The following is a 20,044-nucleotide window of genomic DNA, read 5'->3' on the forward strand; positions in this document are numbered from 1 at the left end:
CTAATTGCCCTACTGTATGAAATGTTGCTTACACCCGCGGCCACCAATGTACTGCTGGGTGCCAAATGTGCTTCCCCTAAAATGTCAGATCGTTTCACTCAAGTTTGTATCCTTCATCGTGCATATCTTACTCCTGAACGCATGGCTAAGTTCCGACCCACCCAGACGTCCCATTGCCCCAAATGCCTGCTCTCGACTGGCACATTCGACCATCTGCTGTGGCACTGTCCGCGTGTGCGTGGGTTCTGGGCCCAGGTGGTCCAGTTCCTCCATGACCAGATGGGTGCGCCTGTGACACTCGACCCCAGACTATGCTTACTGGGACTCCTTCCAGATGTTGAGATCAACAAGCACATGGCTCAGTTCCTACAGGAGACTCTGTTCCTGGCCCGTAAATTACTGGCCAGGAATTGGATCCAACAGGTGGTGCCTACCTTGGCAGCGTGGATTAGTGAAATTAATAGCACTCTCCCCTATAAGAAAATTATCTATATTAACAGGGGCTGCCCGGGTAAATATATTAAAGTGTGGGATAGGTGGCTTAATTCTTCCACTACTTGTACGTCATGATCTCCAATGTAATGTGTGGATGCCTGCTGCTTATGTACATGCATTGCTTCATTATTGCTTTGTATTGTTGTCAGATGGCATTGAGTGTCAAGTTTCACAGACTGGATTATTTTATGTTGATTATCTTGCAGCCATTTATTGTTGTATATCTTCTGTTCTGTCTCAGTACACAATAAAGTTGTTTTGATTGAAAAAAAGATGAGATCATCACTGTGCTGCTTCTTCTTTCACTGTCCAGTCTCAGCCTGGGGCAGGTCCAGGGCGAGTTGGGCTCAGAAAAAGTGAGATGAATGATGTTGGCCATAAGACTGAGGGCATATAGTTGTATGATTATGAATAATATTTCTCTGATCACCCTAAATTCAATTAGGCCCTGGATTGGTTAATTTCTTAGAGTTTATTTTTTCTTTAGCTTGCTACCAGTAAAACCATAAAAAAGCAGTTTCCCTGAGAATTAAAATGGGAATAGGGGTCGTTCACAACACAGAGCACATTACTGTGCACATAATGGGATTGATTTACTAAAACTGGAGAGGGAAAAATCTGGTGCAGCTGTGCATGATAGCCAATCACCTTCTAACTTCAGCTTGTTCAATTAAGCTTTGCCAAAAAAATAAAAACGGAAGCTGATTGGTTTGTTTGCAGAGCTGCACCAGATTCTGCACTCTCCAGTTTTATTAAATCAACCCCAATGTGTGTGCACTGGTATGTGGTGTGAAGGCTTGCTGCCATGTGCTACTATGCATTGTTAAAACGCATTGCAGTGCTTGTTTTTTTTCCATCTTTTTTTAAAAAAAACCTCCATGTTATTCTTTGTTGTGCCGCGTGTTGTGATGCCCAACACAGTCCAGTGCTGCTGGGTTCAACAACCTCTTACAATGAACATATAAAAGACTCCTTGCAAACCAACAACTTAAAAAACATGTCTTAAATGTGCTTTCCATTATTTAGATTATTTTTTTTTTTTTACTTACCAGATAATTAAAAAGGAGTCAAGCTTCAATTACTTTAACACCAGGCACTTTTACCCTCTTCCTGCTCAGGCTAATTTGCAGATTTCAGAGCTGTCAAACTTTGAATGACAATTGCGTGGTCATGCAACACTATACTCAAATTACATTTTTATCATTTTTGTTTAGATAGATAGAGCTTTCTTTTGGTTGTATTTAGTCACCACTGTTTTTTTTCCCTACGAAAAAAGATCGAAAATGTTAAAAAGAAAATGTTTTTCTTACTAAGTAATTTTTCTTCTTCACTGATGTGCGTCTGCATTAGTGGGCACTGAGAAGGCTGCACTGATATGCACTAATGAGGCTGCGCTGATGAGGCACTTTTGGGCACTGATGAGGAGGCACTGCACTAATGAGGCGGCACTAATAGGTGTCACTGATAGGCAACACTTATAGGTGGCACTGATAGGCAGCACTGATGGGCATTGATAAGCTGAACTGATGGGCACTGATTGGCACTGATGGAGCTGCACTGATAACCAGGGCACTGATGATTAATGTAAACAATGTACTTACTGTGCCCTGTCAGCCTTGCTGGTTATCTGATCTCCTTTCCTCACATAGAGACAGCCTGTGAGGAAGGGAATACTGATATCTGGCAAGTCTGTGTACATATGACCAGCTGTGATTGGACACAATTGATCACATGGTAAGGGACCACTGCGATTGGCCCTTTACCACGATCCGTGATCAACAGTGGTTAAAGAGCGTGCCCATGGACGTCCACCTATAACTGGAAAGCCGTTCTGTATACCTTTTCTGAAGCCACTCTGGTCCAGGATCCAGCGGCAGATGCTGTGTGCAGGAGACAGCTGACAACAGCTGTGAAATGCCTGGGAAGTGACATATGTTTTTTCAACCCATAGAGTTATTATGGGGCTTCCGTTGTTGGCTTCCTCTCCTGCACACACCTACACACAGAACTCGCCGCTAACAGCTCAGCGTGGGACTGGACCTGAGTGGCTGCTGAAAAAGTATGTACAGCAATTTTTGCTTTACAGGGCTAGATAGATTAGTCTTAGAATGTGGCTGCAAGTAGATTTATAGTTAGTTAGTTTTTGGCTGAACTTCTACTTCAAGAAAGTTTGATACTGGAGTTTATTACCCTCCATAAATCTTCTTGTACACACATCTACTTCCTTTAACCTAATCATATCTATTTTGCATTGTTATTGGTCATAGGACTTTGTATTGTTACCTTGATGCCGTAAGATTTTTAATTAAATTGACTGGATAATATTTTAAATAGAGTACTCTTAACTACTTGAGTACTAGTGACCTTGTGGCATCACCGTTCTGGCATGCTGGGTCAATGATGTCATCAGGAGGCAGGGTCCCCCACTGATGTCATTGGGAGACTCCGCCCCTTACCTATTTAAGAAATGTTAGACGGAGGAGCAAGCAGTCGTCGGGGGAATCTTTTCTTTTTTTAGGTCCCCCTTCTCTAAAGTACCCCCCCATGTTGAGGGCATGTGGCCTTGTATGATTCTGGAGGGGGGCAGCTCACACATCCCCCCCTTTCCTGGCCTGCCAGACTGCATGCTCGAATAAGGGTCTGGTTGTGATTTTGGGGGGGACCTCTCGTTGTTTTGTTTTTCAATTTTGGCAGGGGGTTCCCTTTGGAATCCATATCAGGCCTGAAGGGCCTGGTATGGGTTGGGGGGGCCCCATGCTGTTTTTTTTTTTAATTTTCTAGTCCCAAAATTCTTTTGTTCACATTTCAGCTCTCAGCGGGAAAGCCCGCTGACAGCTGATGAGCCATCGTTTGTGAAGGACAAGGTTGCCGCCTTCCTGACCCCGCTCCTCAACAACCAGCTACAGTATTCTTCACACAGAATTTGAATCAGTCGACCAATTTTCAACGGATCCAAATTCAAATGGTTTCAAAAATTTTGAATTAGTTAGAAAATGAATACAAGAAAATAAATTAAATGAAATTCATTACTATTTCATTCGGTGATTCGGATACATCCGAATCTCCAAATACCCAAAAATCTGTCCGAGTTTACATTCGGACTGAAACGAATTGCACATGTCTATAAATGAGATTTGTTTTTTACTATGTCTCAGTGCCTCCCCTATGGGTTGGTTCAAAAGGGCCTGCGAAGGAGATTTTTTTAGGTTTAAGCAGTTATATTTGACTTTGATGCATTGCTAGTCAACTTATTCCATTTATTCAGATCTCGATTCTCGTCCAAATCTCGTTCCCTAGTCATGTAAGATGGTTTTTCAGACCTCAAGTTGAGCAAGACATATTTTGCTGAAATGTAACCTGGTATCTTGTCAACATTTCTACAACAATACTACATTGACATCATGGTCATTAAATCTGATTGACGTTCTATCTTGCTTAAGAAATCCGTTAACTGAGTATGGCGAAAATGTTCCACAGTGGGCAATTGATATTTTTTGTAAATATTTTCTCGACAAGATTCCCTGGTCATTGCAAATATCAGCTATTTGTATATATCTATTTGTTGAAGTGAGGCCTGGGGTGAAAATTGGATTGTTTAGTATAGCGGTCTAACAGGCTATAGTGAGATATGAAATTATGAGCTGTAATCAAGCAATTCCACATATTTACAAAAAATTACAAAGATGGGCATAAGATTGTAGGCCCGTCTTTAACTGGCATCCACATAAGGTGACTGACTGATCTCAGACTACAAGAATATGATTCAATTAACATCCAAGTTGGGTTTGATTGTTTTGAGTGGTATTTAATGAGATGTGACAATTATGCTGTCTGAAAGTATTTCAACAGATCAGGCATTCCTAAGCCCCTTCTGTATTGGAGAGGAAACTGATATCCTTTTTAATAATCTGTAACCCATCTGAAACAGATATGCATAGAGAATGGAACTATACAGTCAAGCAGGAGAGAGCAAGCAGTATAACCCAGCACCATCCATGCCTACTAGGCCTCCTGTTTAAATGTTAATATAGTAATAGGTCACAATGGATAGAATAAAAAATACACTTTGTGTCTCACAGTCTATAATTCTACAAGGGTTTTGAAAGTGTTGATAAATTTTTCTAAACTAAAAATCATTTAAAATCTCAAATAACTCTATGGGGAAGATTGAAAACTGGTGCACACAGAATCTGGCGCAGCTGTATATTGTAGCCTATCAATTTCTAGTTTTGAACAAACCGATCGGCTACTATGCACCTGATTCTGTGTGCACAAGTTTTAGTAAATCTCCCATTATATGTTTTAAAAAAATATAACTTGGTACATTTACTTATGCTCATTGCGAAATTTATTCATCATAATGTTTTTGCTGTGTTCTCTTATGTGTGCATAGACTCAAAACTAAGGAACTCTTTAGTTTATTGTACTTTTAGGTTAAAAAGGCTGTTTCAGGACAGTGCAATAGTTTATGTTGTCCTATTCTATTGATTGCCTTACATAGGCTAGTATGGTTTTACTGATAAAAAAGCAGAGGTCTTATTGAGTTGTCTGTTTGAACATCACTTCAAAAGATAATGTTTATTCTATGTTGCAACCAAGTCACACAGACACGTATAATATCAAGGATTGAGTTCAGTGTAAAAGAGGGTGGTGATACAGGCAAGGCGGAGTTTGGCTTCAATTTATTTAATGCCCACATAGGTGCAAATATTAGCAAATGTGACTTGGGCACAATTCTCTTTCTCACCAGCGGCTCTGAGGAAGAAGCATCTCATACCACCTCTTGATCAGAAAGAGCTGAACAGCACCTCAGGGCCCCAAACATGACTCGGATTTTGTCTGTGTTTAAGACAGCCAAGACAGGGGTTCTCAATGCAGCAGCCCATCGTTACCGGGGCTTTTCCAAAGCCGGCGTTCGGCTTATGAGCGTCAAGGTATAAATCTATGTTTTACTTGTTCAAACATTACTATTTTTTTTAAACTTTCAGCTTATGGTATCTATTTGTTTTATTATTTTCGCTTTGATTAAATGTATTGATTGTCCATGCCAAGCAAAAAGGTGTAAAAGATACACTATATCATATAGGTGTATCTTAACCTGAAACCAATGCAGAGCAAACTGTTTGCACTTTCCTAACACCAGCCCATGTTTAATCCATTTAACATGGCCAACATTTTTTGCAGTAATTGAGAATAGATATCACCCCATTTTTTTACTCAATATATTCTGTAGTATAGGAAAAAATTATTGATATTGCTGTGCCTATAGAAGTATGAGGTCTTTACTCGTGAAAAATATTAGACTAGTAGGTACCTTACCAAGAGTCAGTTGGCACTGGGAACAATTTTGATTTTCTTCTTTGTGATTTGGCCTATAGATACATAGTTACTTAGTTAGTGAGGTTGAAAAAAGACACCAGTACATCAAGTTTAACCTATGATGAGTATGTGTATAAGTGTTTATGTCAATAGTACATTGTATACCCTTGTATGCTGTGGTCGTTAAGGTGCCCATCTAATAGTTTTTTTTAAAGTATCGATGCTACCCGCTGACACCGCTGCTTGTGAAAGAGAATTCCACATCCTTACCGCTCTGACGATATAGAACCCTTTATGCAATTAAAGGTTAAACCGCCTTTCTTCTAATGGCCACGAGTCCTTTTATATTCCCTTTCGCTGAATAGTTTGTTCCCTATGCTAGGGTAGTCATTTTAGTATTTGTACATTGATAACATATCCCCTCTCAAGCGTCTCTTCTCCAGAGAGAAAAGGTTCAATGCTTGTAGTTTCTCCTCATAGCTGAGATCCTCCAGTCCCTTTATTAGCTTTGTTGCCCTTCTCTGGACTCTAACCAGTTTCAGCACATCCTTCCTTAGGACCTTTGCTCAGAACTGGACAGCATACTCGAGATGCCGCCGGACCAGAGTCTTGTAGAGTGGAAGAATTATCGTTTTATCTCTGGAGTCAATCCCATTTTTAATACATGCCAGTATTCTGTTGGCTTTGCTTGCAGCAGTTTGACCTTGCATGCCATTGCTGAGCTTGTTGTTTACTAGGACCCCCAGGTCATTTGCCATCTTAAATTTCCCCAAAGGCTTTCCCCCTAGTGAGTAACTTGCGTTCATATTTCTGGTACCCAAATGCATTACCTTCAATTTTTCAACATTAAACCTCATTTGACATGTAGATGCCCACCCCATTATTTTGTTCAGGTCTTCTTGTAGGATTTCCACACCCTGAGTAGAAGTTATTGCCCTGCTTAATTTAGTACTGTTCGCAAATACGCAGCTATGTGTTTTTTTTCCGTGTGCTACTTTAGCCGCCTTGATTGCTCTCTTACATTTCTTATTGCATTATTTGCAATGTTGGAATACTGCAAATTACCCCTCAGCCTTGTATTTTTTGAAGGCCTTTTCTTTAGTTTTTATATGCATTTTTACGTTGGAGTTTAGCCACCCAGGGTTTATTTTAGCTCTTTTAAACGTTTTCCCCATTGAAATGCACTGGCCAATATATTTTTTTAGTATGTTCTTAAAGCACTCCCATTTTTCCTCCGTGTTCTTTGTTCCTAGAATTTTATCCCATTGTATATCATCTAACAAAGAGTGCAGTTTAGGGAAGTTGGCTCTTTTTAAATTCATTGTCCTTGTATTTCCCTTGTGTTTCCTATTTCTATGAATTATACTGAAACTAATTGACCCATGGTTACTGTTTACTAAGTTGCCCCGTATTTCTACATCCGTGATCAGGTCTGTATTTTTAGTAATGAGTAAGTCTAGTAACGCATTGTTTCTTGTCAGTGTGTTCACCATCTGACCCATGAAATTGTCCTGTAAAACATTTAAGAAATGGCAAGCCTTAGATGAATGCACGGTACCTTCTGCCCAGTCTATATCTGGATAATTAAATTCTCCCATTATAATGATATTTCCCATTCTTGCTGCCATTCCAAGCTGTGATAGGAGGTCCCCCTCCCCCTCCTCCACCTGGTTGGGGGGCCTATAGAATACGCCCAATATTACTTTCCCCATAGTACCTTCCCTTTGAAGCTAAACCCATAGGGATTCTACCTCCTCCCTAGCTCCATTCTTGATATTGTCCCTCATATTCACTTTCACATTGTTCTTGATATACAGGCATACCCCTCCCCCTTTTTTACCCTCTCTATATCTGCGATAAAGGGAATACACCTGAATGATTACCAGCCAATCATGAAAGCTGTCAAACCAAGTCTCTGAAATTCCCACAAAATCGAAATCCTCCTCATACATTAGCAGCTCCAGTTCTTCCATCTTGTTGGCCAGACTTCTAGCATTGGCATACAAACCTCGTAATTTTGTCCGGTTGCATACTATATCTTCGTTAGATGTTATGAGGCTGCACTTTCGATTTGTCAGCCTACCTACCTTGAGTTTTGGATCTCTGGTCACCCTACTGCTAATGCCCCCAATAATGCCCACTGAACCTTGCTCCCCGCTGGCTAATTTTACATCTACTCAGGTACTCACACTACTCAGGTACTCAAACTACTCAGGTACTCACAATCCTCAGGTACTCACAATCCTCAGGTGCACACATTACTCAGGTACTCACACTACTCAGGTTCTCACAATCCTCAGGTCCTCACACTACTCAGGTACACACAGTACTCAGGTACTCACAATACTCAGGTACTCCCGCTACTCAGGTACACACATTACTCAGGTACTCGCACTACTCAGGTTCTTACAATCCTCAGGTACTCACACTACTCAGGTACACACATTACTCAGGTACTCACACTACTCAGGTACTCACAATACTCAGGTACACACTACTCAGGTACTCACACTACACCCCCCTCAACCAGCATCCTCACTACACACAGTCATTCTTCACAGTCACAGTCTTTTTTACTATTTTGTGTCTCTGTGCTCCTGCTCAGCCGGCCCTGTAAACTGACACTGACACTTGCAGGACTTGTCAGCGGCTTCGTTCTCCCTCAGTCAGCCTGCTTCTCTGTCACAATTCCACACTCCCTCGCACAGCAATTTCACTTACCCGCCACCCCAGTCAACCTTTCCCTTCTTGGTCTCCCAGTCCCGCTGTCACTCCCGCCGCACTTGATCTCCGGGTTGCCTGCCGCTGCTCCTGGTACCCTGGTCACCCGCCGCCACTGCCTCTAGTGATACGCTTCTTGGCCCCCCGGGTCCCCAGCCACCGCTGCCTCTCATTCTCGGTCTCAGTCAGCAGCAGCTATCATTGAGCACAGCTCTCACTCCACATCATGCTGTCTCAGTAACAGCACTTCCACCTTCCTCTTGGCAAGTAACAGCACCACCAGCTGGACGAGTGCAGCCTTTGCTTTGGATAAATCACTACTATATTTTTTTATTGTAAAAAACATCCACAAGCATGGCAATGATGGACTTTACCCTAGCGCCACCCCCATTAATGCATTTCACCCAACTGGACTTAGTCGAAGAGTCAGGCCTAGTCATTGAGTTCAAAAACGAAGGGATTTCCAGTCACTACTTACCAACCAGCCAGCAACCAGCCAGCAACCAGCCAAATTAACCTGTCTAACAGTATGCGTTAAAAACAGGGGTTTAGTTGCACACATTTGCAAATACATGCGTAAGCTGCAGGCCGCGCCAAGGCACCCTGATATCTGCAGTCCCTAACTCTACCTTTAAAGAGTCTCCACAATGGGAGCACATGCATTCTGATGAGATAGATGGAGGACAGGTGACTGGAGGGAGCCCACCCCTCCTTAAAGGCGCAGGGTCACACTGAACACCCAGCACATAGCACAATGGCATCGAAGGTGTCAGTGCGTTGCCTGACCAATATAAATGTTATATAATATTGCAAAAAGTGGTCACCTCCTCCACCTATAACTGGTTTAGATAGTAAGGAGCGCTGGAAGGGCAAACGCAGATCAAAAACGAAGGGATTTCCAGTCACTACTTACCAACCAGCCAGCAACCAGCCAAATTAACCTGTCTAACAGTATGCGTTAAAAACAGGGGTTTAGTTGCACACATTTGCAAATACATGCGTAAGCTGCCGGCCGCGCCAAGGCACACTGATATCTGCAGTCCCTGACTCTACCTTTAAAGAGTCTCCACAATGGGAGCACATGCATTCTGATGAGATAGATGGAGGACAGGTGACTGGAGGGAGCCCACCCCTCCTTAAAGGCGCAGGGTCACACTGAACACCCAGCACATAGCACAATGGCAGCGAAGGTGTCAGTGCGTTGCCTGACCAATATAAACGTTATACGATATTGCAAAAAGTGGTCACCTCCTCCACCTATAACTGGTCTAGATAGTAAGGAGCACTGGAAGGGCAAACGCAGATCAAAAACGAAGGGATTTCCAGTCACTACTTACCAACCAGCCAGCAACCAGCAAAATTAACCTGTCTAACAGTATGCGTTAAAAACAGGGGTTTAGTTGCACACATGTGCAAATACATGCGTAAGCTGCAGGCCGCGCCAAGGCACCCTGATATCTGCAGTCCCTAACTCTACCTTTAAAGAGTCTCCACAATGGGAGCACATGCATTCTAATGAGATAGATGGAGGACAGGTGACTGGAGGGAGCCCACCTCTCCTTAAAGGCGCAGGGTCACACTGAACACCCAGCACATAGCACAATGGCAGCGAAGGTGTCAGTGCGTTGCCTCACCAATATAAACGTTATACGATATTGCAAAAAGTGGTCACCTCCTCCACCTATAACTGGTCTAGATAGTAAGGAGCACTGAAAGGGCATTGAGATGATAGTAATTCACAAGCAGTGAACTCTTTTTTTAATATTCATGTATATTAAATTGCTTGAGCTGTCACAAAGAGATTGTATATAATCCCTCTTACAATGAATTACATCTCTCACTAATGACTCAATTGAAAATTTTCTTGCAATAAAATACATATGTTTTGCTTCATGGAAATGCAGTTCAAATAGAGTTTCCTTTTTTTGCTTATGTAGCTAGTTTACAGAAGTACTGCAGTTAAAAAAAAGGGTTGTTTAGCATTTTTTTGTGTGGTAATATAGATCAACTATACTAATTTCGATATATTAACAGAGGCATGGACTCCATACAGTATATATATTAACAGAGAAATGGACTCCAGAGATAGAGAGATATAATTTTACCCCTGTACAAATCATTAGTAAGACCCCATCTGGAATATGTAGTTCAGTTTTGGGCACCAGTTCTTAACCTCTTTACGACCGCCTGCCCACCGCAGATGTACTGCGGCAGGCAGCCACTCCTGTACGAATCGCCATAACTGTACGGTGGTCGCGAGCAGGAGGCTAGGGGGTTCGTTCTGTGGGGAAGCCGATGCAGCGGGCAGGAGGCTCCGATTGCCCCCTGACACCCGCGATTGTTCCCCACTGATAAAGAAGAACGGTCAGCTGTTGTAAACACAGCTGACCGTTCTTCTCCCTGGAGTGATCATAGAGCCCATGTGTTCCTTCTATATAGGATCACATGTCTCTATGGTCATTTCAGAAACCACGCCAACCGACAGTTAGAATCACTCCCCTAGGCTCACATTTAACCCCTTGATCACCCACAGGGTTAACCCCTTCCCTGCCAATGGCAATTATTACAGTAACAGTGCATATTTCTAGAACTGATTACTGTAGTAATGTCACTGGCACCCCCAAAAGTGTCAAAAATGTCAGTTAGGGGTCCGATCTGTCCACCGTAATGTTGCAGTCCCGAAAAAAATTGCAGATTGCCGCCATTAATAATAAAAAAAACAATAAAAATGACAAATCTTTCCCGTAGTTAGTAGACGCAATAACTTTTGCACAAACCAATCAAAATACGCTTTTTGCAATTTTTTTTGCCAAAAATATGTAGCAGAAAACAAATTGGCCTAAAATGTTAAAAATTTAGATTTTTAATTTTTTTTGGGGAATGTTATATAGCAGAATTTGAAAAATATTGATTTTTTTTCAGAATTGTCGCTATTTTTTTGTGTATAGCACAAAAAATAAAAATCGCACAGGTGATCAAATACCACCAAAAGAAAGCTCTATTTATGGGGAAAAAATGGCTTAAATTTAGTTTCGGTACAGTGTTGCACGACCGCGCAATTGTCAGTTAAAATCATGCAGTGCCAAGTTGAAAAACTGGCCTGGTCTTTAAGGGGGCAAATCCTTCCGGTCTTAAAATGGTTAAAAAGGATATCGGGGAACTGGAGAAAGGACAGAGAATGGCAACTAAACTGATAAGAGGCATGGAGGAGCTCAGCTATGAGGAAAGATTAGAGGAACTGAATTTATTCTCTCTTGAGAAGAGGAGAGTAAGGGGGGATATGATCTCCATATATAAATACATAAGGGGTCCATATAGTGAACTTGGTGTTGAATTGTTCACTTTAAGGTCAGCACAGAGAACAAGGGGGGCTCTTTATGTCTAGAGGAAAACAGATTTTGTCTCCAAATACGGAAAGGTTTCTTTGCCGTAAGAGCTGTGAAAATGTGGAATAGACTCCCTCCAGAGATGGTTCTGGCTAGCTCAGTAGATTGCTTTTAAAAAGGCCTGGATTCTTTCCTGGGCGTACATAATATAAATGGGTACTAATATTTATAGGTAAAGTTGATCCAGGGAATATCTGATTGCCTCTCGGGGAATCAAGAAGGATTTTTTCCCCCTGCTGTAGCAAATTGGATCATGCTTTGCTGGGGTTTTTTGCCTTCTTCAGGATCAACTGCGGGTATAGGATTGTGTATATGGGATTGTATGGTTGGGTTTTCTTTTCCTGTTTTTTTTTTTTGTTTTTTATTGGTTGATCCTGATGGACTTGTGTCTTTTTTCAACCTGATTAACTATGTAAATGACAAATGCACAAAAACATATATATCATGCAGTTTTGTGCATTTTAACAGCAGGTGTACACAGGAAAATGATTATTTTAACAGCAGGTGTACACAGGAAAATGATTATTCTGAATGTTTCTCTGATAAGCCTGCGTAAAACATGAGTGTAGGCATATTTTATGCATTATGCAAAGTGAGAGAAACATTCAAAATAGGGATTTCCATTGTTCCATGCATTTAAAATCCACATAAAACATGTTACTACTAAACATAGAGGCAGAAGAGCAGTAAAATACCTCTACATTACCCAAATTAAATTGACAGCATTGTTTTATTCATTATGTCATTTGTGGCCAGGCGTAAATTGCACTCAAAATCTAAACTTGTTTGTTCAGTAAAACAGTACAAAGAATAATGATGCTGTCCCAGGTGCAGCAGCACATAGCATCCATTCCGATTTTAGTTGTAGGTGACAGGCTACTGTGGGTTTAATGCACGGTAATGTTCTTTAAATTGATATAAGAAAATCCATAAATTAAGCACAAAGCTAGATTGGCACTTGTATTTGTAAGGTACGCTTTTTAAAAAAATAAATCAATTAACATTTTGTAAAGTAATCAGGGAAGAGAGAGTATCACATAGGCAAACAAAAGCAGGGATGTTTTTTTAGCATTCAGTATGTAGCAGTGCTAAATCACCTCTTCAAACTACAATGTTTTTTTTTTTTTAAAGAAAGATAGCTCATGCATTTTTGTGCATTTATTTAGGTGACAGGTGAGCCATTGTCAATGAATGTCCTGCCTTGGTAGAAAGTGCTGACATGGCAAAAGTTGGCTTCATGATAAGTTATCTTTTACGCTCACTGCCCATGCACACTGCTCATGTATTTACATTGTAGTTATTACTAAATAATGGGTGCAAAGTAAGCATCAAATATTTAACCATTGTGTTTAACATCAACAGACTACCAGCATTCCGTTCTGCCATGGAATCTCTTAAAATATTTTTGTATGGCTGATGTTGAATGCTCATATATCATATTCATTTTTAAACTGATTTTTTAAACTATAATAAACAAAATATTTAATTGAATCATTCAAAATAATTTCACAAAACCATTTAATCATTAAGCAGTTCGAATAAGGTATGTTCTACAGCATGAGGCATCGGGTCGGAGTTCACCAATGTCATTCATCACTCAATGACTCCTGTTGGAGTCACAGTGAGATTTTATCTCAGATTTGCTTGACACAGCACTCTGAGGAGAGGTCAAGGACAGATAATAGCAAAAATGCAAAACTGCAGAATTAGGCAGGCAGATGTAGACTATATAGGTCAAACATCTCTTGGTTTATACACAAAGAAGCAACATCAAGGCAAAATAACTTTAAAATCTTGTTTTAAAGGTCTGAATTGTTCTCCCAGCTTGTCTGTTGGATTAAAGCAATACTAAGTCCTAAAGCAAAAATGTTATATATTGCAGCTTACCTGTTCTTAGATGTCGTGGCTGCCTTTTTTTTGGGGCTTTTACCTTTTATTTTAAATTGTTGATCCTGACACTAAATCTGTTATTTTTTATTTTTTGTATAACTTTGATCCCAAAAGGAAAAAGCCTGTTGCTGTTAATGCCTAAAATGTATTAGCTGAAGTTCCGCTTTAATTGATTAGTAAAATCCATCTAAATCTGTTAGTGCATCTAACACTACCATCTCTGCAGATTGACAATGCTGCTGTCCAAAGGTGTCTCGGTTACTCCTCGTTCCAGCGTAGAGACACCCTAAGACAGGAAGTGTGTTACTGTCAGAATTATCAAGTGAAAATAAAGGAAAAAACTTAAAAAAAAAAGAATGCAGCCCTCATATTTAAAGGTTTGTTAAGCTGCAATATAATAAATTTAAATTAGTATTTTTAAAATTCTGTTTTTGAGTTTAAAATCGCTTTAATGGTACTCAGAAAGGAGTGAACTTGAATTTTCCGATGCCATGTAAAAAGTAAGCTGTTACTATTCTCACCTTTGACTTGGATCCTTGATAGTCTGTCTTTAGTTTCTGATCTATAGTCTTTTGGAATTTATGTTTGGTTTCCTAACATAAATTGCTCATTGGCAACTGAACATCATTGATTCAGAGAAAACATTCCTGGCAACAAACATGAGGAAAAATTTCCCCCCAAGTTGGTACTCTTTTTGTCATGCAAGTTACATGTAATCAGAATAATATATAAAAATATTCTCTCAACTTTCATATTTTATTTTCATATTTAAATTTGTATTTTTTTATATAGATTTTTTTAGTATATTTTTTTATATACAGTTTTTTACATTAAACATGTTCCTTTTTTATTTTTAATTTTTTGCATATATATTATTTTTTTCATACATAAACTGTTATTATTCTTACATTTGACTTGGAGCCTTGATGGTCTGTCTTTAGTTTCTGATCTATAGTCTTTTGGGATTTATGTTTGGTTTCCTAACATAAATAGCGCATTGGCAACTGAACATCAATAATATAGAGGAAACATTCCTGGCAATAAACATGAGGAAAAATTTTCCCCAAGTTGCTACTCTTTTTGTCATGCAAGTTACATGTAATCAGAATGATGTATAAAAAGATTCTCTCAATTTTCATATTTTTTTAATGAATGACCTTTAGTTTTCCAGTGTATTGTGTCAAAGGAGAATCGTATTTCATATACACATAGAAAAAATGCAACACCACATCTCTCCCAAAAATATGTTTCAGTACAGATACTGATATCAATTATCACACTTTTTTTGGCTCCACATATGGGGATTGTTTTACTAAAAACAAATAGGCTGTTCACTTTGCAAGAGAAGTTGCAGTTTGCACAGTAACTTTCCCCAGTGTTTAGTGAATGTTTTTCTTTTCTCAATAATTTTTATTATTTTCAAATCAATTTTACACACATCAATTAAAAAAAAAAAAGAAATTCCTTCAACATTACAAACTCATCACCTTCCCCCCCCCCCATGTCCCACCACTCCTCATCCCTTAATCCCCCTACCATCCACTCCCTTCCCCAGTTGCGCTCTGCTCCACCCGTATGTGATTTAGCGTACCCCAGTCTTTAGTCGCCCCCCTGATTTTTCCATATGTCTATGTAGTCTCTTGTCTTTTTAAAGTCTGTCCATTTTCTCCATTTATTGGATAAATTGTCCACTTGTTCCTCATCTCTGCTGCACAAATATTCCATATCATAAATATATTCAACTCTACCACACCATTCCCTAAAGGTAGGGCTTTCTGTGTCGAGCCATCTTTTTGGCATTGTCCCTTTCGCTGCATTTAACAGGCTGGGAACTATTGAATTACTGTATTGCTTTTGGGGTCTATTTGTTCTATGAAATAAACATGTCCAGAGGTTATCCATAATATTCTCACCTGTGATTTTTCAGCATCAATTGATAGCAAGAGGGCTGGGGCTTCTCGTTCTATAGATTTATGTAATAACAGTTGGGTTCTTCTCTTATTGTCCTTACCTTCTCTTCCCGAAATAAAACCTGTCTGATATGCATGGATCCATTCTACCATTAGGTCCCTCAGTTGAGCTGCTAATATTTTTGCATTTTGTTTTGTATTTGTATTTAATAATGCTATTGGCCTATAATTAGAGCATAGGGTTACATCTTTCTCATCTTTAGGTATTACTGTTATATAAGCCTGCAGTAATTCAACTCTCACCTCCCCCTTTTCACTTATCTCATTCATATATGAGCAAAGTTTTGGGACCAATATTTCCTTAAATCTCCTAACGTAAAGTAACAAGTGGTATATCCGTCTGGCCTGGGGCTTTTCCCAGTTGGAGAGTTCTTTAATGCTTCCCGTACTTCCTTCTGAGAGATTGGTGTCTCTAAAGCTAATAATTTTTCTGTTTCTATTTTAGGTAGCTTTGAATCCTTTATATATTCTTGTATCTCATGTTTTCTATATTGTTTGGTCTCTTGTGTATCTTTTTGGCGAACAGTATATAAAGTTTTGTAATAATTTTGAAAGGCTCTAGCTATGTCTCTTGTTGAAAACACCATTTCCCCTTTACCATTCTTTATTTTTTCTATATAGTTATTTGATTATTTTACCTTTTAATAATCTTGCTAAATATTTTCAGAGTTTATTTCCCCATTTGTATCTTTCCCCCACGACTCTATTAACGCATCGTCTGGTCGCTTCCTCCAACAATTCCCTCAATTTATCTCTTTTTAACACTAAGGCTTTTTGTGTCTCAGCATCCAGGTTCCCTTTATGCTTCTGTTCTAACTCATGTATTTCTGTTATTATTTTATTCATATAGATAGTTCTTTCCTTTTTTTTTTCTTGAGCCTATTGAGATAAATATTCCTCTAATATATGCTTTATGTGCCTCCCAGATTGTGGCTAGGGAGAAATCAGGGATTTCATTTATTAGGAAGTATTTATCCAGTTCTTCCTTTACTCTTCTTCCAACTTCCTCATCCTGCAGTAGTTGTTCATTTATTCTCCATGTATTAACCTTTCTATGGACCTCTGGGAGTTTTATTTCCATGGCAATTGGAGCATGGTCAGAGATGGTCAGTGTCCCTATTGATGTACTAACCACTGTTTCTATCAGCCTATGCTCTATCATTATGAAGTCTAATCTTGAGTACATTGAGTGCACGGGGGAGTAGAAAGAGTAATCCCTCTAACCCGGGTGTTGAATTCTCCATGCATCTACCAACTGGCATAGAAAAAGTTTATTCTTTACTTTCCTGAGCTGGAGTCCTCCCATCGCCCGCACACTCTATGTACAGTTCTGAGATGGATCCATGCAAAAATTAAAATCTACCGCCAAGAATAAGTTACCTTTTTTAAAGAAAGACCATTTGTTTAGTACTTTCCTTAAATACTCTTTTGGATTTTTATTTTGTCAATATATATTTGCTAGGGTGCAGTCTATACCCTGTAATTGTCCCTTAAGAAGATGTCAGGGTCGACCAGTGGCGTACCTAGAGCATTTGGCACCCGGGGCGGATCCTATATCTGGCACCCCCCCCCCCCCCCCCGACTTTAAAATGTAAAAACACCCACAAAAAAATGTAATGTTTTCAAGAATATTTTTTGCACAAATTTCACAGCCCCCCATCCCCCCATCACAGTGCCCCTTGCAGTCTGCCCTCCGTCTCTCTAATCACAGTTCCCCCTTTTGCACTCTCTGCCTCCCCTGCACAGTCCTACCTTCAGCATAGATAGATAGCTAATATTAGCAATGTGTTTAAGTTTGAGTAAGAGATTGGAGACTTGCTAAAGGAGATATTCAGAGACTACAGACATGATACAGTAGATGGTCAGAGACTGCATACGTGATACAGTAGATGGTCAGAGACTGCATACGTGATACAGGAGATGGTCAGAGACTGCAGACATGATACAGGAGATGGCCAGAGACTGCAGACATGATACAGGAGATGGTCAGAGACTGCAGACATGAAACAGGAGATGGTCAGAGACTGCAGACGTGATACAGGAGATGGTCAGAGACTGCAGACGTGATACAGGAGATGGTCAGAGACTGCAGATATGATACAGGAGATGGTCAGAGACTACAGACATGATACAGGAGACGGTCAGAGACTACAGACATGATACAGTAGATGGTCAGAGACTACAGACATGATACAGTAGATGGTCAGAGACTACAGACGTGATACAGTAGATGGTCAGAGACTGCAGACATGATACAGTAGATGCTCAGAGACTGAGGACATGATAGAAGATAGAAGAGCACTAGGGGGGCCGGAGAGCACAGACGAAGCAGAGAGCACTGGAGGTGCTGAAGGGCACGGTGGGGGGGGGGGAACTGGAGAGAATTAAGAGGGTTTGGAAAGCTTTGTAGGGGGGTTGGAAGGTGCAGGGGGTGGATTGCACTGGGGGGGACAGGGAGCACTTGGGGGGGCGAGCAGGGAAAACCAGGGGGGTGGAGAGCACTGGGGGGACAGGGAGCACTTAGGGGGGTGGGCAAGGAAAATCAGGGGGGTGGAGAGCACTGGGGGGACAGGGAGTACTTGGGGGGCGAGCAGGGAAAATCAGGGGGGTGGAGAGCACTGGGGGGACGGGGAGCACTTAGGGGGGTGGGCAAGGAAAATCGGGGGGTGGAGAGCACTGGGGGGACGGGGAGCACTTAGGGGGGTGGGCAAGGAAAATCGGGGGGTGGAGAGCACTGGGGGGATGGGGAGCACTTAGGGGGGAGGGAGAAAGCACTGTGGGGAGTTGAAGAGCATGGGGGGGGCTAAAGAACAGGGGGGGGGGTCTAGTGCACTGGGGGGAGAGGGGCTAAAAGCACTGAGGGAGGGATTAGGAGCACTGGAGGAGGTTAAGAACTTTGGGGGGGCCAGCAAAAGAAGTTGTATAGGAAGGGGATGGGGCAGCTGCATATAGATGAATTGATCTTTCCCTATTCTTCCTGTAGGAGGGAGAGGAGGAGAATCAGTTATTCAGCAGGAAGCTGCAGGAAGAATAGAGAAAGATGAATTCCTCTATATGTAGCAGCCCCATCCCCCTCCTATCCAGCACACACTTTTGCAATGGGCACTCACCTTCTTCCCGCCGAGGCTCCGCCCCTTATTCCCGCCGCGGCTCCACCCCCTTATTCCCGCCGCGGCTCCACCCCCTTATTCCTGCTGTGGCTCCGCCCCCCACTAGCAGCACGGACTGAAGGAGCTGCCAGCCACTGCAGCTGCCTTCACACTGTGGGATCTGTCTGACTCTGAACACACCGGGCAGGACACCGGCTGACACCCCCCAGTGAGTGGCACCCGGGGCGGGCCGCACCCCCGCCCCCCCCATTGGTACGCCACTGGGGTCGACCAATCTTTCCTCCAGTGAGAACCTTATATCTCTAGCTAGACCAATTGCCACCCTCTTTGCTCTCTTAATTGGTGAATCACCATAATACCAAGTCGGATAATATTTTGAATATACTTTCACTTTCCTGCAGGAAGACAATTTTAGCAGAGTTGCATCTAAGCTCCGCCAATTTTTTATGTCTTTTAGATGGCGTATTTAGTCCTCTAACATTATATGATAGTATTTTCAAGCAACTAATTTTATCTCCCTGTCTCCTCTCACTTCCCGCCATTAGTTACCCCCCCCATCCACCATCCAGACATGAGGAGACAGGGGGCCACTTCCATAGCACTTCTACAGGAATCCGCAATCTAATTTATTAGGGGTGGCAACATCAAGTAGCATAACCACATATTCTACACAACTGTATTTTCCCTTTCCCTAAACAAATAACCTCCACATCCCCCCCCCTTCTCCCCACCTTAATGTTGTTCCAACCAATTTTTGGTTGTCAAGTGGAAGATAGAAGGTTTACCCATTGGTTCCCACCACTCCTTTACCATGGGGTGATGCTCTACCTACCAGTTTGTAAGATACCCTCCCTCTCATTGAGTGAAAGGAATTTGGGCCCAGTCGAGCTGCCAAACTAAAGTTACTCCTCCATCTTTAAATTTCTCCTTCCTCTGCCATCTCACTCTCCGGCCCCCTGCCTCCTCCAATCCCTCACCCGCTCCCCCTTCCCCTCTGAGTGTTTAGTGAATGTGATGAAAATTCACTTTGCAACGAATACCCAATCACATGCAAGGAAAATAAAGAACAGCATTTCTGCATGCACACAATTGGATAATAGAAGAAAACTCGTTTACAAAGGTCTGGGGAAAATCCCCTTGCAAAGTGAACAGT

The 20,044-nt window shown here is 41.3% G+C and overlaps 1 protein-coding gene across 1 annotated transcript in view; it reads left to right on the top strand.

The window, feature by feature from the left end:
- Nucleotides 1-5,208: 5,208 nt before the first annotated feature.
- Nucleotides 5,209-20,044, top strand: part of CPS1 (carbamoyl-phosphate synthase 1) — a 166,394-nt gene continuing 151,558 nt past the window's right edge. The window contains exon 1 of the mRNA XM_082261903.1: nt 5,209-5,429. Within this exon, the coding sequence (XP_082118029.1) occupies nt 5,319-5,429 (111 nt within the window). The 5' untranslated portion in view covers nt 5,209-5,318. The remainder of the gene's footprint in view (nt 5,430-20,044) is intronic.

This window comes from Pelophylax lessonae (assembly GCF_965119305.1).
Source record: "Pelophylax lessonae genome assembly, chromosome: 6".
NCBI lineage: Eukaryota > Metazoa > Chordata > Amphibia > Anura > Ranidae > Pelophylax > Pelophylax lessonae.